Source organism: Squalius cephalus (genome assembly GCF_949319135.1).
Source record: "Squalius cephalus genome assembly, chromosome: 5".
NCBI lineage: Eukaryota > Metazoa > Chordata > Actinopteri > Cypriniformes > Leuciscidae > Squalius > Squalius cephalus.
The window spans coordinates 25,129,870-25,148,670 of record NC_137126.1 but is presented as its reverse complement, the minus strand read 5'-3'; the positions used below and the strand labels follow the sequence as shown (position 1 = coordinate 25,148,670).

General features: G+C 38.8%; 1 protein-coding gene across 21 annotated transcripts in view; it reads right to left on the bottom strand.

The window, feature by feature from the left end:
* Positions 1-441: 441 nt before the first annotated feature.
* Positions 442-18,801, bottom strand: part of ncor1 (nuclear receptor corepressor 1) — a 124,499-nt gene continuing 106,139 nt past the window's right edge. For 9 of the 21 annotated variants that reach the window (XM_079871425.1, XM_079871444.1, XM_079871440.1 and 6 more), the window contains 16 exons: positions 16,008-16,329; positions 15,654-15,884; positions 14,769-14,969; positions 13,922-14,071; positions 9,380-9,523; positions 9,118-9,259; positions 8,025-8,497; positions 6,670-6,795; positions 6,111-6,256; positions 5,787-6,028; positions 3,980-4,126; positions 3,610-3,728; positions 3,411-3,464; positions 3,025-3,228; positions 2,121-2,294; positions 442-2,021 (listed from right to left, as the gene is read on the bottom strand). In XM_079871425.1, the coding sequence (XP_079727551.1) occupies positions 1,813-2,021; positions 2,121-2,294; positions 3,025-3,228; positions 3,411-3,464; positions 3,610-3,728; positions 3,980-4,126; positions 5,787-6,028; positions 6,111-6,256; positions 6,670-6,795; positions 8,025-8,497; positions 9,118-9,259; positions 9,380-9,523; positions 13,922-14,071; positions 14,769-14,969; positions 15,654-15,884; positions 16,008-16,329 (3,084 nt within the window). In that variant the 3' untranslated portion in view covers positions 442-1,812. Of the gene's footprint in view, positions 2,022-2,120; positions 2,295-3,024; positions 3,229-3,410; positions 3,465-3,609; positions 3,729-3,979; positions 4,127-5,786; positions 6,029-6,110; positions 6,257-6,669; positions 6,796-8,024; positions 8,498-9,117; positions 9,260-9,379; positions 9,524-9,591; positions 9,625-13,921; positions 14,072-14,768; positions 14,970-15,653; positions 15,885-16,007; positions 16,330-18,801 lie in introns of all 21 variants that reach the window. The other 12 variants (XM_079871439.1, XM_079871426.1, XM_079871438.1 and 9 more) reach the window with 9 other exon arrangements.

The window sequence follows — 18,801 nt, the reverse complement described above, 5'->3', positions numbered from 1 at the left end:
TGATTCAGAACGGACCAGAAAAAAAGAAAGTCACCCTTGCAAAGCTAAACTGGAAATAGACTGACGTGATGAGCAATTTTAATTGTCTTTAAGATTCAAGTTTCACCATTTTTGTCAATGCCATTGTAAACATTTGACATCCCATTAAAACAGGATGAATATAACATTGATGCTGAAAGTCATAGAAAATAAAAGAATGTGGAAAAAAATCCAAACATGAGCTCAACATTGTTTTTTAAACTTCTGAAGAAAACAAAACCATTATATTAAAATAAAGATCAGACTGGTGATGTTATTTGAAGAAAGCAGAAGCACATAAAGTGGAAAAAAGCAGGATCAAGAGATGCCTTCAGATATCAGGGACCCCCATTAGCTTTAATCACATTCAACTAGTTCTGCACTGAGTTTATTCACTTTCAGACAGATATTTAGATCTCTGAACGAGTGCAGCAGCTGAGATAAATGGTACCGATTTAACATGCTTAAAGTTAATTAAAAAAAAGTCACATTCCCAATGCAGATGGAGTAAGTGACTAAAACATGAGCATATCTGAAAGCGTTCCAGACCTCTGCATGACATGAATAACTTAGATTACAGGTAGTATGATTTTAAGCTTCTTAAAATTACTAAGGAAAAAAGTGCAACGATGGTGCAGAGATGTACCAAGTTTGATACTTCCTTTTTTTGTCTTTGTATTTGTTTTGTGGTCTAGGAGGAAAAAAGAACAAAACAAAAAACACACATTTTGACAGAATACACACGTCATACGTGCTCCTTTATGATTAGTAACAGAGGACTTTCCCCTCCCAGTAACATTCATCTTCTTCAAAAAGAAAAAGGGTTACTGGGGAAAGGTGGCGGACCTTGTACAACCTAAGAAAAGCCCTGTAAGAACGGTAGGCAAATTAAAGATGACGAGTCGTGTCCAACTGTCAGACATTCAACTGTAGGGTCGAACACTCTGAACAGATCTGCAACAGGCCACTGCTGAAGATTAGAACCAAGTCGAAAAGAAAAGCGAGAGAAAAACAGAAGAAACATTCATCTCATATCTGAAGTTTTACTGTGAATAAGACTCCTACAACAGAAAAGGCTGATACCGTCTTTCATTTAGTCCTGTCCTCCTATAACAGTTGATGAAGGATGTGACTTCCTCCCTGAAGTAACAGGGCAGAACACATCTCAACAGTGCTGCATAGACAGGGTCCACATCTGAGGGGGCAAACATAAAGTCCTTTTTGCGTTTCGTTGGGAGTAGTTTTGATTAGACCATTACTTTCAGATGTGGGAAGCTCAACGCTCTTAACCCGACTGACCACAAAAATTCCCACGCGTCTTGTTCCACCCATTCATCCAACTGGGATAAATTTAAAAAGCAATGTTAAAATGCAGAAAAATAATTGTTAAATGAAAAACACTGCAAAAGGTTACTCTATTTACATACATTGATTTTTCTTTTTTTAAAGACAAACAAAATCTTTACAGAAACAAATTTTCAGAAAACAAGTCTCTTTACAAGTTCTTTTTAATCCTTTTGACTTTCCACGTCTCTGATTTTTTCCACGATTTTGTCCAGTTCTTATCCCCAAACGGGCCAAAAATCAAAGCAACGGTTCAATCCTGAAAATGAGTGGCTCTAAGCAATGCTCTCTCTGACCACCAGCGGGCACTAATTAGCACCAAACGTACGACCTCCTCCCCAGCAGAATCTCACTCTGGAGTGGCAGTCATAAAGACAGCGAAAGAAGGGCGGTGGTGATCAGGAGTGAGGCATGGACGCTTGTGTAGGAGAGGGAGGCGGGTCACCTGCCTCAGTCGTCGCTGTCCGAGAGGGTCTCGTACTGCTCTGACAGAAGCGGTGGCTCTCTCTCCCAAGCTCGCGTCGGGGCCACAGGGCCAGAGGCGCCACCCTGTGGCTGCTGCTGGGACTGCATGGAGGGAGATGAGCAGGCCATGGAGGTGGGAGGGGTACTACTGAGCATGCGCATGGTCAGGGGGTTATAAGGAAACTGCATGGAACCTGGGCAGGAGGAAAGAGAAACAAACAATCATTTTAATTTCAACAAATGTAGCTCTAACAAAACCATTTAATCTAACAATCAAGAATCAAGTAGCTGACCTGTGGATGACGGCCGGTCCTCCCAAGCCCAGGTGGGAGCCTGTCTATGGTAATCACCTTCCGAATGAACGGAGGACACAGAAGAGGGACGCTCTCCGGCAGAGTATGCCTGGCCTGGGTTTGGAGACTTTGATTTCCTGCTGCTAGCTTTGCTCTGAAGCTTCTGCCTTCCTGCTGTGGAGGTAGAAAGATGGACAAGGACATCAGCAGTTTGGTCTTGAATGATATGCAAACATTGAGACTAGGGGTATTGATGATAACCGTGATACTTAAATTAAATACTGGTGTCATGTTGATACTACAAATATGATAATATAAATAATCCAAAGCCACTAAGCATCTGGTTGACATGTCAATTAGGTGGTTGTACTCCAACCTTAACACCGGTTGCCACCCATCATAACAGAAAATATGACGATACAGTGTGTAGCTACTACTGCCCCACAAGATCATGATGGACGAAATGAGAGACGAAAGCGAGACACTACCTGCACTTGAAAAAAATCCATGTGGGAGTTTTTTGGAGCATGTTAAAAAATATGAGGTGTAAGACTGAAGGAAGTGCCAAAATTATGGTTTTGTACTGCTGTACAGTCTCCCACTGTCTACATGCGTATTTTGAGAAAACGCAAAATAAATCTGAATATGAATTTGACTGATAGCATTATTTTTTTTTATTTCTAAAGATATTGTGATAATATCAAATTCTTCAGGCCATGATAACTGTGTGGTGAAAATATGATCATGACAGCCCTAATTTAGAGTGATTCTCCAATGACCAGTATTAGCCTTGCAAATTCATTTTCATGTTAATAAGCTGGCCCACAAAGCACTTTTGCAGAATGTTCTGTTTTAGATGTATGTTCATTGATGTGTACAGTACACCACAGTTTACAGTATGAACCTGTGTTAGGGGACGGGCTAGCCTCCTGTCGGCTCTCTGAAATACTGCTCATGCTTCCTGAAGTGTTTCCTGTCCCCAGGTGAGCCTGCTGCTGGTCCTCCTGCTTCTCCTCCATGTTCCCCATCAGAGCCTTCCTGATGATGTCCTCCAGACCCAGATTACTGGCTGGATCACTAAATGAGTGGTTTCTAGGGTTTACACTGTCTGTACAGGACAACACACACACACACATTGGAAAATTTGAGAATAATTTAAGCAGCGTTTAAAACTTGTCAAACTATGAAAAACATGAAATGCACGAAACATGAAAATACATCAACTGACGTAAATGGCATGTCAGGTAAGTTCTCTATGGTGAAATTAATAATAATGGTTGCGAAACTCACTTGATGATGTTACTGCCGGGAGATTGAAGATCTCTGTGCCTGGCTGAGCATTACCTGTTCAGAGAAAGGGCAAATGAGAAGTAGAAATAGGTGGCAATTGTCTGAATAAAAGACGTCAAATTATCAGTGCAGTGAAGTAAATATCCTGAGCTTGAGTGGGAATAGGTCTCTGACAAAATGGGTTTGCAGTGTCACTGACCGACTTCTGCTTTGCGGAAGATCTCCTGCTTTTTGGACATAACCATAGGAGACGTGTTCTCCAGTTTGGTGAAAAATGAGGGCAGGTAACTGCCACTGCCTGGGGAGCGCGAGTCAGTCCTGAAACAAAAGAAAGGTCAAAAGATCACACAGTGAAGAATAGGGTTGGCCAAAAATAACACAAAGACAATAAACAGACAACAGTCTGAATATTCAGGTACATGGGCAGTCCAGTTTGCTTTACCATTTAATTTTCGATTTAGTGTTTTTTTCTCTTAAACAAATGTCTGAAAAATTATATGTAATTAAAAAAAAAAAGTGTAAATAAAGGCTCATACACCTAGTAGTGCAGAGAGACAATGCGTTACTACCTCTGTTCGGGGAGCTCATGCTCTCGTCTCTGACTCTGCAGCATACTGGCTTCCTGTTTATCTAACCCAGAATAACCCTGAGGAGGAGAAATGGGCTCATAGCTGCCCTCGACAAGCCCTCGACCTCGATCAGGAGACCTGCCTGGCCTGAGAGAGAAAGAAAGATAAGAGACTGCTGCTGGGACATTGTTTTCAGTGTGTATAAAGCATCTCACGCATTTTGTAAGGAGTTTTGCAAGCATTAAAGCGCCCCAACTATGCCAAACACTTTAATTTCTCACAATATACATTGCAGATCACCTCACTTCACAAAGAGTCTGAAAACAGTTTGTTCAAAGATTTAGTCTCTCTAAACCCCTCCTTTCTGAGAGCCTACTCTGCTCTGATTGGTCAGACGGCCCAGTCTGTTGTGATTGGTCTACCACTTATAGCGATTGTCAGAAATGTAATGCCTATTATCTGAATTTCAGCTCCGGTTTCCTCAGTGCTAGATACACGGTGATATGAATGATGGAGTCGGTTTTTACATATCAATTCCAGTGCAAGTCCACATCCTTTTGAAGCGCATGCAAAGCAGATTCGCAGTGCTGAAAACAGTGTCTTCTCGACATGTCAACAATACGAATCAAACTCTTCCAGGCCTCAGCTAAAACTACAGTGTTTGAAGGCAGACAAATTAGACGTCATTCACGGGCAGCCAATGAAGACCATAGGATGGCATTATGCAAATGTATTACATTGTTACACAGATTTGTAACAGGAAGTGAGACTGTCAGTCATTCTGTAACTTCAGCCAGATGTAGTAACTGAATTACATACACGCTTTCTTTTTAAAATCCTGCCCTATAAAAATACTATTGCACCAAAGGTAGTGTCATATTTAGAAATGGGGTAAAAAGAGCAACAACTGTGTGTGAAGTTGAAAATGGCATTTAACTTGAAGGATCCAATTGAACTACCACACTCTCAGCTTCCTACTTCACATATATGGGCTGCCCTGTAAATGTGCAAAATGAACAAGCAGAAAACACTTTCTGGATCTAACCATATTTATTTTTTGGCAGTTTCAGAGCCTGTAGCCATCACAGAGACAGACATTTAAGGACACCTAATTCAGTAATATATGTCAGGAAACAAGAATATTTTACCATTCCATTAAACAATGTCTTACATCACCTTTAAGTTCTTTGTTTTCTTAATGTCAGTTGGGTGTGGACATACACAAATACGCACATACATTATTGTTTAAAAGTTTGTTGGTAAGATTTTTGTATTGTTTTGGAAAGAGTCTCTTATACTCACCAAGGCAGAAATCATTTGATTAAAATAACAGTAATACTGTGAAATATTATTACAATTTAAAATGTAATTTATTCCTGTGATGGAAAAGATTAATTTTCAGTGTCACATGATCCTTCAGAAATAATTCTAATATGCTGATTTGCTGGTCAAGAAACATTTATTATTATGATTAATATTAAAAATGATCTTCTTGCTGAGTGCTGCTTAATATTTTTGTGGTGCATTTTTTCAGGATTCTTCAGGATGAATAGAACGTTCAAAAGAACAGCATTTATTTGAAATAGTTGTATAATATTGTATTGTATAATAGTAATCACTTACTGATTAAAAGTATTATTTTCTTAAAAAAAAAAAAAATCAAAACTGTACAACCAATCCCAAACTTTTGAACAGCATTGTATGTGCATGTGTTCTTGTGCGGCTTGTGTGTGTTTCTGTACAAATGACTAATTTAAGTAAAATCTTGGCTTTCATATAGCAATTTAGTTTTTGTGTCGATGGGTACCTGGCTCTTGGCTTATCGGAAGAGTTCTCGGGAGATACTCTGCTTGGTGGTCTCTGGTGGTGTGTAGTTGGAGCTGGGTTTTCTGGGCTATAGCGGTTAGGGGGTTTAACTCGACCTACAACACCTCCCATACCAGAGCTCTGGAATGTGGAGGAGAGTGAAGAGGAGGATGAAGAGGAAGGTAGCGAACTGGATGATGGAGGAGGATCCTGGCTCTTGGCAAAGTCTTGTGTAATAATGTGCTGTGAGAGAAAGAGAGAGAAAGTGAGGGCAATGAAGTGAATGACATGTGACATAAGCATCAGGAGTAGGAGTGCAACTTACTGAAATGTGGTCAGCGAGGGTCATGATGCGGTGTGTTTTTGGGACGGGCCCATAACTGTCTGCTTGTGAGGAGGGAGGCTGGTGGGGTGCAGAAGGTCCTGAATCTCCTGACTGCCTGTACCGGCGGCTAATGTCAAACCTCATTCCTACACAACACAAGATCAGGTCAAAGAACTGACAGAAGTGACACTAGGGTAAATTTCACGAAAATTATTTTTCAAAGATAATTTGTATTTATTTATTATTAATTCCAATTATTATTAATTGTGATTGTCATTACTGTAAGAGCATTTTTTTATTGAAACAGAGTAAAAAAAATCAAATGATTTTTGAAGGCAGTATACAAGAAATAAAACCACAATGAATTAATGTTCCATAATATCTTTAGTTATATTTTTTTACGCATTATAGAAATAGGATTGAGATTTTCTTTGAGAAAATGTGAATGTGGCCGTAAAATGTCATGTTCCTAAAATATTTAATGAGATTCACCCCATCTTGATTAAAACACGCTCAGTTTCCAGTTTCTTGTGGAGGCAACAGGGCTTTGAAGTCTCACCTGTGGGTGGCTGAGAGCTCTTTTCTGATGGGAAAGGTCCTTCATTCTTCTCTTCTCTCAGGGCTGGGGAGTTAGCAGGGCTGATCACCTCAATTCCCCCCGGAGCGTCATAACGACTGGATGACACTGAAGGACATGCAAACATACTGTTATAGCCTTGTAAGTAAATAAAGCTTGTTTGTTGTGAGAGAGGGTGTGCCATCTACACCTTTAGCACACTGTTTTCAACCTACTTACAAATACACCCCCTGGGGGGTATTGCTACTGTGGAACCACCATCAAAACGAACAGAAATGCATCAAAAGGCACATATGTTATAAATAAACTCTGTTGTTATAATTAAAATCTGTTAATATCTATGTGAATATTTTAAGCTGAAGTGTGTTTTGGCAACACCATGCCCATGTGGCATAAAAACTGAGTAGATTACAAAGTAGTTGGCACTGAAGCATCCTTCTAGCTGACTTTATAGTAAGTCAAAGAAAGAGAACACATTTAATTCCCGTGGTAAGAACTACACTCCCTATAATGGAATTAACCTGTCAAATCTGAGGTCAGAGGTTTGTCACTGTTATCCGTCTCAATTCCAGCTGGATCACAGGTTGTGCTTTCTAGGTTTCCTAAGACTATTAGGTCTCATGGCCTCAATGGCACTGGTCATCCCATTAGGTGTCCTGTTAATGCCTTCTGTTAGTAAATCCCTAAGTTCATGCCTTGTATTTGTCTTACAAGTTGTCTAATTTCTTGAATCATTCTTTTGCCTCTGAGCATGATATAAAGATGTCTACGACCTTGTGCTCAGCTATCACAAATCTAGCTTATGGTGAGACTCTGTTGAAGTGACTCAGGCAATTGCTTCCTGTTTGCTCTGCTTTGTAGTATGTACATTACTTTTAAACGTTGAAAAGTTTGGGGTTGTTAAGAATTTTGTTTTTGAAATAAATGAATACTTTTATTTAGCAAGGATACATTAAATGGATCAAAACACTGTAAAAGGCATGTATAATGTTACAACATATTTCTATGTCCAATAAATGCTGTTTTGAACTTTTCATCAAAGAATCCTGTTTCACGGTTTCCAGAAAAATATTAGGCATCCCAACTTTTTTCAACATTGATAATAATAAGAAATGTTTCTTGAGCAGCAAATAATCATATTAGAATTATTTCTGAAAGATCACATAAGAGACTTCAGTCAAAAATGTTTAAAAATATTATTGATCCTAAACTTTTGAACGTTAGAGTAAATTTGAGTTAAGAACTGTGAAGTGTTACGTGACTACTGGTTTCAATAAATTGATTATTATTACACAAAATGAATTATAATTAAACTTTGTCTATCTGATGACACTCACTGCTGCTGGAGGAGTCAGAGCTCTGTGAGCCTCTCTCACGGGAATCCTTATCTGGGGCAATCTGGCGTGTGATGATGACATCAATGAAGTTTGCAGCAGTTATGGTGGTCTTCCCATGCGTGCGCAGCTCCTCCTCCATGCGTGACTTCGTGGGTGGGGCTTTCTCTTTGCTCCCTGCAGCTCCTCCACCCTCTGCATACACAGGATGGGAAGGTTTCCCACCAGGAAGTGACACGTCCCCATATGGCGACTGCATGGAACGACGCTCCACCTCCTGTGACTCCTGTGCTGCCCGCCGCGATGACATCATGTCATCATCCCGGGAGCTACTGTTATTATGCTTGCTCTCCTTGACTTTTGCAACATCCATCTGCGGGGCAGAGGCAGCAGCGTCCACCAGGGCGGCGAGGGCGTCAGCTGCATTGTTGTATCGGGAGTTGGCTTGAGGTGCAGATGCTTGTGAGGGCATTTGCCTGGACAAGCAAAAGTTGCACGGTTAATAAGAGAAAAAACTAATTTTACAATCTACAAATCAACAATTACATAAAAAATAACAAAAAAATGTTATAATAAAAACAAATAAAATATAAATTATTTAAATATATAAAATAAAAAAAAATATATTAGCTCATACAAATTAATATACTAATAATATAATAAAAAACTACATAAGCATATATTACAAGTTATTGCAATCATATCATTTATTTATAAAGCACATTACAACTGCACATGCAGACCAAAGTACTGTACAATCACCATGCAAACAATAAAACAAAAAATTAAATAAAATGAACCATTAAGTAGCACTTAAAAACAGCCACTCGAGTGAGGCCAAAATTGGAGAGATATAATCACTCTTGTAAGCACACAAACGCAGCCAGGCCGGCGTGTTTGGAATTCATTTCAATTATAAAATAGAAGCCTGACAGGACACTACATAAAGCCAAACACGACAAGAGTGAATAAAAAACAAAACAATTATCTTCTGGTTTCAAAGGAAGATAAATTTGTGTATTGTCAGAATAAAAGTGCCATATTTAAAAATAAAAATAATTTTTTATGTGTATTGTGAATAGTGTGTATTGCTCACATGAGTGGGGTAATGACGCTCTTAGTGTTGGTGCCCTGGAAGATGCTCGGCCGCTGCTGGAGGACGCCCTCCTGTGATCGCACAGAGGGTGAGGTGGAACGCAGGGAACTACGGCTGCCTGGTCGGCCAGGCTGTTCAGGACCTGCAACATAAACGGTGATAAGTCCTGAGAAAACTGGCAGAATAGCTCAGTTTGTTAAGATGGAGCAGAATGGATTATTATTGGTGCCATTATTTCCTTCTGTGTATCAATTATTCTTACCTCCACGCATATATTCTACTGCGGCGCGTTCCCGTTCTCTCTGATCTCTCTCTCGGTCTCGCTCCCGTTCTCTTTCCCTCTCACGTTCCTTCTCTCGCTCCCTCTCCACAATGGCTGCATTGGCACTATGATGGGCAGGATGTCCTGTGGGGAGTGAAGCACAGGCAACACATAAAAAACAAACAGGGGTTACAATCAAACGGGCCCTTTACATTTGCTGTAGTTTGATGGGGTCAGCTGTGTTACTGTAAGGGATAGAAGACAGATTCATGATTTCAGTGATGCAAAATTATTGTGTGGATATATAAATGCATATAAATAACTCTGGCATTATCTATTCCAATGGTTCCCAAACCTTTTAGAGTGGTGTACCTCAAAGCATTTAATATCCTTCTGCATACCCTCTCTTCCACTTACACTGCTGTCTTACTTTTCCCATTAAGGTACAATATTTGCCCCCTTAAATTGATTTTCAGGTGCATTTTTTCCCCTTTATGAAGACAAAGTTTTTCTAACCCTATAAAATGTATGTGTCATGTTTGTCAAATTCTGAAAATTCCATTAATTTAATTAATTTATTGCTTTATTTATTATAACTAAATCAATAATTTCAATCAGATGAAAATCAACAAAAGCTGCAGTGGCAACAAACTACATCTAGATGTATTTACACAGTTTAATGCTGCTCAGAGGTGGCCTGAATGCAATTACAATATCTCATAACATTATTTATGCCAATGTTTTAAAAATGTTCAATAAAGAAATATGAAATGGTAAAAACGAAGTGATAATTTTAAATATTAAACTAAAGCAAGCTACTGTCTTGATGAGCGAGTCATCGAGTCATTCATTCAGTAATGAAGCAAGTGGCAATAGTTATGAATAGGTCATTAAATAATTCGTAACGAAACATCGAAGTGTTGGAGAAGCACAACAGTTCTGCTGTGGCTTTCATTGGAACTATTATTTTGTTGCAAAATAGAGCAAACAATATTTACAATGTACGTCACTTTATATTACCTTTTTGTTTCTTGAACTGTTGTATAAATTCAATGTAACATTTGCAATCGTGGGTATATTTGGGAAAAATGCATTCTTGCTCGTATAATATATGATCAGCATTAAAAACAAGAACTCACACAGGGTATGTTTCTGTATTGAAGAGAGTTTGAGTCTTTATGTACTCTGTGTCTATACTTGTTCTTCATTCTAGTAAGAGCTAAATCCCCACTTTTGCAAAAGTACATTGTCGAGAATTACTGTAATGTAGTGCGATTTGCTAAGGCAGATACTCTGTATGCAATTATGCATAGTGCTTGTGTGGATGCAGTCAATTTTGACCACAAAAGATGAGGTGATTTGATTGGATGTCATGTATTTGATCTTTTACAGCACTACCATTTTCCTATTTTTATACTAGGTGCGCCATTTTAGTTTTAATGTTATTTTAATGTGGGGTAAAATTAAATGAACGGCAAAACAGCATTTTGTTTGCGCACTCCTTCGGTCACTTCAAATATACCAGTTTGGGAACCACTGATCTATTCAATACACTTTGACCCATTTTATATATATATATATATATATATATATATATATATATATATATATATATATATATATATATATATATATATATATATATATATATATATATAAAAGTATTTTATCCCTTTTCCACTGATTTCCACTGCTGATTCCTGTGGGTGGGTGGAGAAACAATGACATAACTAACAATTTAACTACAAAACCTGCTCACAAACAAACATGCTTCATCATTGTCTTTGTTTAAAAGTCTTAGAAGAATTTCAAAAGAATATTTAAGCTGTGTCCCAAATGACGCACTATACACTATGCACTTATACACTATGTACTCAACTGTGTAATGCATGAACTTCAGAAGTTTATTTTGTCTTTCAACATCGGAGTCTGATAGTCCCTCCCCCTCCAAAAGTAATTAAAGCTGCGACAGTTGAGTGCATGAAGTGTCCAACATTCCACACTTTGTTTTTTCGGTTAAATAAGTGCATCATCCGGGTACTTAAAGTGCACTTTTTCTTTTTAGAATTTTCAGTGTGAACGCACTACTCGCACTATTTATACAACAAAATGGCATAGAATAGTGCACAAGTATGCGATTTGGGACACAGCTTTAGTGTCTTTATGCATTCACAAACTGCTTTTGATGTAACAGCCACATATTACAACAAATGCAATTCCGACCAATCAATGGAAACATGATATTTGTAAAAAAAAAAAAAAAAAAAAAAAAAAAAAAAAAATCGCTACATCAGGTGCTTCTAGTGTTCGGGAGCTTTGTTGGTTACAATCAAGCAATCAAAGGAGCATAGCGGTGGATCTTCATTTGAAGATCTTGTGTTACATGAGATGAAGACTAAACTCAATAGTTTTCTATAATTTAAAAAAAAATTATATATTGTGCAGGTTACTCTCTATAAGTATTTTGCTATGGTGAAATGACGTGACCCTGACTAAACGTCAGAGAGAATCCTCACGCTCATAGGCTGCTGCCTCTGTAGATACGCGAGTAGCGTAGTGTTGTATGATGATGCGAAGAGTGAAAATGAAAAAACTAAACTAGTAACACTGGTATCGTGCTTTACCAAGGAAGACAACAGGAGAATCAGCACCTGTAGGGCCGAGGAAACAATAAAAACTCTGACAAGACAAAAAAAACGACTGTAAACATTTATACAGCATTCACAAGGTTGAAAGATTTGATGATAGAGAAAATCCTGAGTAAAGATGCCAAAGAAGAAGGAAAAAAACAAACAAAAACAAAACAAAATCAAGCTTGATTTATTATTGAAGGAAAAACAGATATTTGTATGTACCGTATGCACTCTGTATGTAAAGACATGGACAAAGCACATGGAATGTTAAAGGGGGGGTGAAATGCTCATTTTCACTCAATCTCCTGTTAATCTTGAGTACCTATAGAGTAGTATTGCATCCTTCATATCTCCAAAAAGTCTTTAGTTTTATTATATTTATAAGAGAAAATAGGCTGTACCGAGTCTTTCCGGAAAAAACCGAGCGTCTGGAGGCGGGCCGTGTGGGCGAAGCCAGAGCCATAGAGAGAATCCGTCGATCTGGGCTTTGTTTATAAAACATTCATCGTCGAAATGCAGGGAACAAACAGTCTACACAACTCGTTTCTGCATCCACTGTTCCTAACGCTGGGTTCTTTGGTAAGCTTTCCCTCACCAAAAACACTTTGGAGACACTATGCAGCGCTGCCGATGATTTCCTGTTGAAGCGCGTTGATGTGCGCGGTCTCGCTCTCCTCTGGTTGACGTGTGCGCGGCCGCGCTTTTCCGGGAGAAATGCTCATATAAGGAGTTCCACTCTGGTCTACGTCATTAGATCCACGGTCAAAAAAAAAACAGCCGAAACTTGTACCAACCCGGAAGTAAGATTTTCGGCACAGAAATTCTCCGTTATTCGTCCAAAATATTTTTAAAAAACTTTGGCCATGTTAAGCATGAGAATCCATCTCTTTAACACTGTAAACAACTCTGAATACATGAAACACCATTGTACCCCCCCTTTAAAGATCAGCTGTTGCAGTACAACACTGACACAGACTGAGATTCAAGGAGCCATGAAATGGTTCTAAAAGCATATTCACACAGAGAGCAAATATATCTAGCAATTACGTTCTCAGTGTGAATAGATGTTTAGACTGTTAAGGTCTACTTACCTCCAGACCACCTGCATTCCCAAGACAAGCTTTAAATATGACACAACTGAGGCCACATTTGCCTACACTGCATGCACAGGTGGGCAGGTGCAGGCAGGATCTCAGGGGAGGTAGATGTAGGGAAGTACTTGCAGCAATTGGGAGTTTGACACTTTCGTTGCCTTTTTAATTCCGACTAACATCCTACATATTTCTACGTACATCTTAAGACACAATTTGTTCTAGAACATATCATGCAGACAATGATACCAGCAGTTCTCTTCGTTCTTTGTAAATGTTAATAAGCTCAACCTTACCCCTCAAAATTGTACAAAATGTGTGTCAGCACCCACATAATTCAGCAGGAAGTTCATTAAACTGTGATATTAGTTTCCAATCTTGGGTAATTTGATAATTACGGGTTGTACAGACGTCACTACTTCTAACATTCAGGTTCAGACGGGTTAAAAAAAAAATTGGAATTGGCTCAGTTGGACTCTGGACTAATTTTAATCAGGTCTGTCTGGGGCTGGGTTTTTCCTTTAAAAAAATAAATGTATTTATGCACGTCAGGTTCAGGTAAGAAGTGATTCGGTCAGGTATAGATTTTTAGGACTCGTATTAGAAATGTACTTATTTTTGCCGTGACACTGTAGATTTAGTAGTAGCGCATTGACACCATAGTGGTGTAGAAAACGGCTGCAGTTAGTTTTAGGTGAAAGAAAGCATCTTTAATGAAAGAGCAGCAGCGAAGGGGCGAGTTTCTAAAGTACCACCACCACCAGGACTAGATGGGGAAGATCAGGTGTTGGATAGGAGAGGAGGGGTGGGATCCTCACCTGGAGATATGGAGGCAGGGTTGAATGCCCTAGGAGGGAAAGGGGTCTGAGGTCCAGGGATGTAGTTGATGCGGTCCAGGGAGGGGGAACCTGTCCCCCCAGGGTGAGGTAACAGGATGGTAGGTGGCATCTGGGCTAGATCAATTATTCCTTTTACAGACAGAAGCAAAGGGCCAGAGGGTGAGCATCCACAACCAATCAGCTTCAACTTTACTTAAAGAGCCAACACCCTCTACTGATCTTCTAGAAGCATCTTATGACACTAGACGAAACACTAGAAGAATTTAAAAATTTGAATGAGCTCATCAATAATGTATCAAAGGAGTTCAAATTACAATAACAGGATAGGCCAGGGCTGAAAGCTGGTTTCCACAAGCTTTTCACTCTAAGCAAATTAACTAGCAACTAGAACTAGCAACATGAAGCAATGTATTTTGTAAATTTAGACAGCAGTACCTGCTAAGGGTCTGAGGGTCAAACTCCTTCAGAATCTGCTCTATTGTTAAGAAACTTCTTATCATTTTATGCAAAATAATGTCACATCAAAACCAGGTCAAAGTTTAACAGGTAACCTTGTTCCTGGAGATGTTACAATAGGATGCAGAGTGAACATATGTAACTAGAAAAAAAGCCCCAGCCCTGGATTTAACAATCGAATTGATCTCAATGAATTGACAACGTGCAAATAGAATTTGTTTAAGGGTCATTTGCTTCTGATGGTCTGGAAAAGGTTGCCACTAGTTCACACAAACACAATATCAACAGACTACATTCTTCCTTTGATCCCTTCATTCACTGACACAAACACACACACACACACACACACTTAGACAATCATGCCCCTTACCTCTAGCTGGTGGGTATGGGATGCCAATGGACGGTTCACGTGGTGACAGTCCCCTTGCAACATCAGGGAGTGGTATGACCCGCATCTGCTGCGAGGTGATGTAATCATTCATAATGGTTTGCCGAGTGTTCTCCATGGTGTACAGCTGGTAAGTGTTGGGGTAACCTGTAGGCGACGGTTGCCGTTGGAACATGAACGCTGCTGAGATATACAGAGGAAAACAAGGACTAGAGGTGAAAAGACAGCTGTTCTTGTCTTGACGTCAATGGTGGGGATTTGCCACAGCAGAGTCGAGCAGGAAATGCTATTACCTAATGCATGAGAGCAGGTTGAAAAACCAAAACATGATGTTTACCAATGAGATGGGAGTAGTGCTTTTAAGAGAGAGTCATTACTTAGAACAATTAATTAATTTTGTGGGTGACGCATGAACTGTTTTTTGTGCAGGCCTGTTTGTGGTTTTTCAGAACAGAACTAATTCATAATTCACTAATTTTCCAGAAAAGCGTAGCCACGTCTCATGCGTTCTGATTCTGATTAAGTAATGCAGTTTAGAATGAGGTTAGATCTTAGTCCAGGGATCAGATTTACAAAACAACTATGGTTGTACAATGTTTCGTATTTTGTAAAAAACTTTTTAAAATGAAATCTTCATTGACATTAAAATGTTTGACATTCTGAATGAAATGTATAGGATCTTAATGTGAGCAATTCACCCTTGCATTTTTAAAAAAATTTTAACCTCGTAATTTTTAAATCAAACTATCATAACTGGATCATCAGATGAAGACGACAGACTTTTCTCTGGTGACCTATGCTGGACTCTAATCTAATTTGTTTTCATGACTCTGGCCCCTGGAAAGATCCCATAGTGCCTTAAATTACCTGGGTCCAGGACTCTGTGGTGAAAGGCGAGGCTGGGGTCCAGGTGTGGCGCCAGGTGAGTCCGGTACACCTCTCCAGGTACCCCAGGTCTGTGGTGAGGGTCAAAGGGGCTGTGAGAGCCATGAGGGTCAGCCCCGGAAACAGGTGACTTGGCGGGAATACTGTCTCTCTGGGTTGGGGTCAGAGCGCTCTTCCTCTCGTGAGAAGCTGGTTTACCTGTTGTTATACTTCCTATTCGAGAAAAAAAATCAGCAAGATGTCCTGTGAAACTGACTGCTAGACGTAATCTATAGGAGCAATAAAATGTTTTGAGTAAATAAAAAGGAGCCAAAATGAGAGATGAGGCATTCATACCCTCTTGCCCTCGCAGTAGGGGTGATCCTCTGGATATGGTGGTGCTGGTGTATGTAGGGGTTCTGCGTGCATTGCTGTCATCATACATGCCTGGACTGAGCTGAGCTTTTCCCACCTCTGTGTGTGTGGAGCGCAGGACAGACGTAGAGTTTGTGTGTCGGACGCGCTCGGATGCCTTTACATCTTCGTACTTGGCCCTCTCGCGCTCGGCCGCCTCGATGGCAGAGTGTGAGATCTTCACTGGGCTTGTGATCAGAGATTTAACATTGTGCTTGATGGCCGACGGGTTCACAGTACTGCTCTCATACTTCAGAGGAATACCCTGCATAGATGTGGAAAACAAAACAATGCATGAAGAGAAACTGTTCTCTTAAGACATTCAAAGCCATCTTCCTTTTGATGTGATATGAATGTATTTTTAATGTTTTTTTTTTATAAGTCTCCTATGCTCACCAAGGCTGCATTTATTTGATCAAAAATACAGAAAAAAACAGTAATATTGTGAAATATGATTACAATTTTAAATAATGGATTTCAATTTTAATATACATTAAAATATAATTTATTTCTGTGATGCAAAGCCGAATTTTCAACAGTCATTACTCAAGTCTTCAGTGTCACATGATCCTTCAGGAATTATTCTAATGTGCTGATATATTATCAATGTTGGAAACAGCTGTGCAGCTTAATATTTTTTTATAACCTGTGATACTTTTTTCAGGACTCTTTGATGAATACAAAGTTAAAAAATGAACAGCCTTTATTTAAAATAGAAATCTTTTGTAACAATATACACTACCGTTCAAAAAGGGTCAGTCAATTTTCTTATTTTATTTTTGAAAGAAATTAATACTTCTATTCAGCAAGGATGTTAAATTGATAAAAAGTGATAGTAAAGATATATATTGTTAGAAAATCACAGGTTCCAAAAAATATTAGGCTAAGTACAGATGTGGCCTTTAAAAATGCGCGTCTCAGAGAGAAGAATGCCACGAGCACTTCCGAAATTCTGCAGGATCCTACAGAAGGGGGATTAGGTGTTGGACGCAGGAATCACTAAAACCTGTAGATGGCAGTCGTGTTTCATGTAGGCCATACTAGGCGCGTTTCCATTACAGATTTGTGCAAAACTTTTTTTTTTATTTTTTTTTTTAAATAGGCCTATCGATAAAAAACTATTGCGAAATGACGGCGTTTCCATTAACCGATGTTATGCGACTACAGCGTCATTTTTTTCCTTTCGCGATAAGTCATTCCAAAAATCATGGCAACGGACGTTTTATATATCACAAGCCGCGTTTCCATTACCCTTCAAATTGCGCAAATTGAAATTGCAAATTGAAAATACGCTTAATGGAAACACGTCAATTTCGCAAAAACTCCCATTTATCACAAAGTGTTTACGCTCTCATGAGGTGGTTTTTCAGGCAATTCGAAAAAGGAATATTTCGCAAAACTGCAATGGAAACAGTTTTTGCGCATTTACAGTCACTTCACTTAGAAGACGCGGTGTGTTTGAAGTCCATGTATAGCTACACAAATAATAATAATTTTATATTATTTTATTATAACATTTAAAAGGCTATATTTAGAAGACGCTTTTATGCAAAAAAGGAACAAAGCGGAGCACGCACTGCATGGCACGGAGGCGCGGGCACGAACACTTGCATTTTCCTATCAACAGTGGAGACAACTTAAAATACTCTATCATTTCTGGTCATACAGAAAATACATTATTCTCAACTACTTTTATTTGTGTAAACTCACAATAACAAGAAAACGCTGTGCTTTTGTTAAATAAAAGAAACAATCAGACGCACTTTCATGATCTCCGTAAACTGGAGCGCGAGAACTGAAACAAAATATAGCCTATGTAGGCTAAAGCTTGAAATGTCCACTTTAAAACGAACAAATTCGAATCGAAAGCTAATACCTTCTCATTATGTAATGCGTATGAAAGGTGTATTTCTCTCTAAAAGTGCATCTGCTTAACAGCGGAGATGGAGATGTGATTTTAGCCGACACTTAGAAAACAATAGTTTATTAATAATATTAATGGCTCTTCTCATTCAGCACTGCGGGAAAGACAATTTCTAATTTGGCCTTAGAAACCAGTAAAATCGACATATTTTCCATATTAATTTGTGAATATTTTAAATGTTTAATAAAGGGGCAAAAAGTCATAAACAAAAATCTGAAAATTCGTCGATATTTACTTTTTTGCGCAGCAGTTGGTATAGCCAGTTCAAATTAAAATTTTGGTGTTCAACTTTGCGTTTTAAAAAGACAACAACCGTTCATTTTTCGTTTTTCAATTAGGGGTTAAAAAAGGAAAAACAAATGGACACAAAAGTAGCCTACATGGATCGTTTGGACAGAATACGAGACAGAATTCTTTATTAAATTCATAAAAGAAACAATAATTAGCCCATGAATCCGTGTATCATTCGTTCAGTCGTTTTTAATTTAATATTCAAAGTAGAAAAATGAGAAAACGGTTCATTCCCGCCCACGTGTAGAAATGAATATTCCAGCTGTTTATAAATTTTTCTACCTCAGAACGAAAATCAAACTGAATTCTTGTTTTTCGTTTTTTGGAAAAAATGAAAAATCGAAAAAGGAACCGTTTTCTCATTTTCCTACTTTCAATATTAAATTAAAAAACGACTGAACGAATGATACACGGATTCTATAGGAATACTGGATTCTAAATCTCAAAGAAATGCCACAATCAAATCCTCGGAGCAGAAATGAGGGCGAAACACCCAGAAACTCCTAATATGTGTCGTTCGGG